Below are 3,635 nucleotides of genomic sequence, written 5' to 3'. Positions count from 1 at the left end.
CCCCGCCCCCGAGCCTAATCGGCCGCGCGCCCCCAGCCCGAGCGGAGGCGAAGGGGTACTTACTTGTGAAAAGAAACAGGCTTATCCTTATGATACCGGTTCTTGCAGCCGTAGGCGGAACAGGACTGCACCATCCTTCCAGTCCTCAGCCGTCTCACTTCTGCCGCCCCAGCAGGCAGGTGAAGCGGCTACCAATGTCGCTGCTCTCGGCTTTGACACTCTCGCTTCTTCGGTAGCTTTGGCCAACAGTCACAGTGGTGATCGCCTCCGTCCGGGGCGCCTAATGTGCCCGTTTTGTTGTTTGCATTAGCAGAAGGACCACAACCATCCCCCGTCTCCCATCTCCAAGATGGCGGAGGCAGCTTCAACCTCAGCTCTCGCGAGGAGTTCCGTCCTGCTCTCGCGAGGAGTTCGTCCAGTGCTCTCCGGTTAGCTTTGAGGTCAGAAGTAACGCTCCCTGGGAAGCAGGCCATTGGTTGAGGCCCGGCATGAGGGGCGGCGGGCTCAGCGTTGCGGAAGTGGGCGGGCCTGCGACCTTCCGGAAGGGAGAAAGGAAGTGCTCGGGAGAGGCGGGGAGGGGAGCGGAGCGGAACTGTAGGTCGGGCTCCGCGGCCCCGCTTTTTTCGGGCTGATCGATCAGGGGCGGGTTAGCGCGGGGAGCCGTGCGGTCTGTGGGGTCGGCTGGTTTAAGGGAGGACAGGTGTAAAACTGAGGTCGCGGGGCTATGGCGCCGATTTCTTTACAAGGGCGGCCACTGATCATGGTTTGTAGAAACCCCAGTTCCCTCTTATAGTTGAATGTATAAACGGTGGTATACGATGGAATACCACATAGCAACCGAAGTAAAGAAGCTGGGGCCCATCCCTATGGAAGGTTCTTACAAAAGTCAGACAAAATATACTACGTGATTCTATTTTTTGTAAAGGAATAAAATAGGCAAAACGAAGGTCAGAAGAGGTTACTTTTGCGGAGAGGCAGTGAAGGGCGGCTGGTGGGACGGTGGTTAGTGCCTGTTGACTGAAGTGATGGTCAAACTGCTCGATTTATGGTAATCAGTGACCTTTATGATTTCTAAAATGTTTGATATTCTACTACTTTAGTAAAACAGCTTTTCCAGCGGTTTCCAACCTGTGGGTCGCGCCCCCTCTGGCGGTCCAACGACCCTTTCACAGGGTCGCCTAAGACCATCCTGCATATCAGATATTTACATTACGACTCATAACAGTGGCAACATTACAGTTATGAAGTAGCAACGAAAATAATTTTATGGTTGGGTCACCACATGAGGAACCATATTTAAAGGGCCAGAAGGTTGAGAACCACTGTAAGCCAACAAGGGCCACATAAGATATGCAAAACTGCCCTTTTGAAAAATATATATATATATTGATTTTTTACAGAGGAAGGGAGAAAGAGAGGGGTAGAGAGTTAGAAACATCGATCAGCTGCCTCCTGCACACCCCCACAGGGGATGTGCCCGCAACCAAGGTACATGCCCTTGGCTAGAATCGAACCTGGGACTCTTCAGTCTGCAGGCCGACACTCTATCCGCTGAGCCAAACCGGTCAGGGCAAAACTGCCCTTTTTAAGAGAATGATATATTTATATGCTCATTTGACCCCTTCAATAAATATTAAAAAAAGTGAATATATGTCTTATACGACCATTTGAGGGAAAGATAATAAATAGGGATAAACTGAAGAGGGGTAGTTAGAAGTTTGATGCTTTTCAAAGTTTAATGCATTTACTATTAAAATACTTTTTAAGGAAAAGAAATTATACATTGACATTTAAAGAGTAAATTTTGTTAGTTATTCTAGGATAAACTTTATCGTGTTTGATAAACTGAAGAAAAATAAGCCACTTGTTTTGACATAGGAGAGGGCTCAAGATGTTTTTAAACTCACTGATATCTAACAGTTTAGATTTTAATTTCTGTCCAGCTGTGTTTTTTTCCTATAAACCATGTGTATTTTAGAAAATACCTTTGCATTCATTCTCTCTCTGGGCTTCCTTATCTTCAACTATGGAGTAAGGCTGTAGGACTAAATGAAGAATTCTTAATTTAGAATCCACAATGTTCAGGTCTTGAGTCCCTTTAAAAGGAATAAAAAGTATACATACATGTGTATATATGCATTTTTCTGGGGAGCTGCCCATAGCTTTCATTTGATTTTCACAGAGAAAGTACAAACGTACAAACACTAGCCAATTTGTAAGGACCCTTACATCTCTAATATTCCAGGATTAGTGAAACAAGATTGTCATGTAGATATATAGGTTTTCCCTAAGACTAATTAGAGGGGTGGATGTCTTGATCTGAATATTATATCTTTAAATAGTTTTTAAAATTTTTGTTTTTTAAAAAATAAAATAAAATCTATTAGATACCAGTGAGTTTAAAACATCTTTAGCCCTTAGGCCTCTCCTACATCCCATATTACATTTCCCTCAAAAGGCCTGTAGCTGAATACCACTAATCCGATGAAGAATGGAGGAGAATACCCAGACATGCTCCGTGTTTTCAGACAGTGTTTAATCCTCTCCTGTACCGCTCTGGGATGTGGGACCATCAGAGGGTATGGATGGATGAAGATGACAGTGCCTGATAACATCAAATTTGCTTGCAGTCAAGGACTCAATGCTTAAAACAAATACTGACGCCATGAAAATGGTCTGGTTCTGATGGAACAACAGAAGCTCCATGATTGTCTTTATCTCTGTGATTACCAGCAGCCCTTAAAGCTACCAACCTGGTCCCGGGAGACAAGTCTTAGGGCCTTCAAACCTTCGGTGCCCTTTCCTATTCTGACCCAGTCCCAGGTTTATGGGTTGCTATTTAGCAAAACAGAAGAGCCAGGAGTACATCTAGGGTTTCAGGGAGAAGGGAAGGGAATGGAATGAGTATTATGCAGACATAAGGGCACAGACTCAGAGAAGATCATTTCAGTTATCAAATACACACTCAAGAGTGGGAAATCAGGATACAAGCCTAATCTCTAATTTCAATTCCACCCTTCTCGTCCAGAATTAATATAGATTTACCCAAATTAAGCAATTTTCCTCAAAAACAAAAACACTCCGTACTTTTTAAATTTAAAAACATCTACGGAAAATTCATTAGAAATGTGATGAGGTATTGGATGTCTGTCCATTAATGAAAAAGTCACTGCGAACATTACATTGAATGCTATTTCAGGAGTTCTGAATGTTAAAGCAAACTGTCAAAGAAACAGGAAAATACCAGCTGCTTTTAAAGTTTAGATGTATTGCATTTATTCAAAAGAATACGTGTTTGACAAATTCTGAAATCACAAAGTGTGAACCAAACCGTCAGTCCCCTGTAACGACTCAGGTAGGCGTCTGCACAGCCACAGGGACCAGCACGGCCCTTTCTCCCCCGTTGCTTTCAGACGCTGGGAGCTGGGAGTTGAAACCACTTTGCTAGTGGGCAGTGAAGAACGTTGTTTCTCAGTCTTGTTTCCACAGACCTACCCAGGTTACCTGCTCCTGGGGTTAGGCCGTATTTTTGTGCAAGTTACAATATTGTTCACAAAAATTCAAATTGTTGCTTTGATTTATATGACCTCACTCTGAATTATAGAAGTGTTACTATGTTTAAGACACTGATTGAC

At 43.9% G+C, this 3,635-nt stretch overlaps 2 protein-coding genes across 2 annotated transcripts in view; both read right to left on the bottom strand.

Moving 5' to 3' along the window:
• The window catches only part of THAP1 (THAP domain containing, apoptosis associated protein 1), a 5,024-nt gene extending 4,631 nt beyond the window's left edge, over positions 1–393 (bottom strand). The window contains exon 1 of the mRNA XM_006765517.2: positions 64–393. Within this exon, the coding sequence (XP_006765580.1) occupies positions 64–134 (71 nt within the window). The 5' untranslated portion in view covers positions 135–393. The remainder of the gene's footprint in view (positions 1–63) is intronic.
• Positions 394–1,769: 1,376 nt separating this feature from the next.
• Positions 1,770–3,635, bottom strand: part of RNF170 (ring finger protein 170) — a 25,480-nt gene continuing 23,614 nt past the window's right edge. The window contains exon 7 of the mRNA XM_006765515.2: positions 1,770–2,097. Coding sequence (XP_006765578.1) covers positions 1,975–2,097 — 123 coding nt within the window. The 3' untranslated portion in view covers positions 1,770–1,974. The remainder of the gene's footprint in view (positions 2,098–3,635) is intronic.

The sequence above is a fragment of the Myotis davidii genome, unplaced genomic scaffold (genome assembly GCF_000327345.1).
Source record: "Myotis davidii unplaced genomic scaffold, ASM32734v1 scaffold93, whole genome shotgun sequence".
Taxonomy (NCBI): domain Eukaryota; kingdom Metazoa; phylum Chordata; class Mammalia; order Chiroptera; family Vespertilionidae; genus Myotis; species Myotis davidii.
This window is presented reverse-complemented; position numbering and strand designations above follow the sequence as displayed.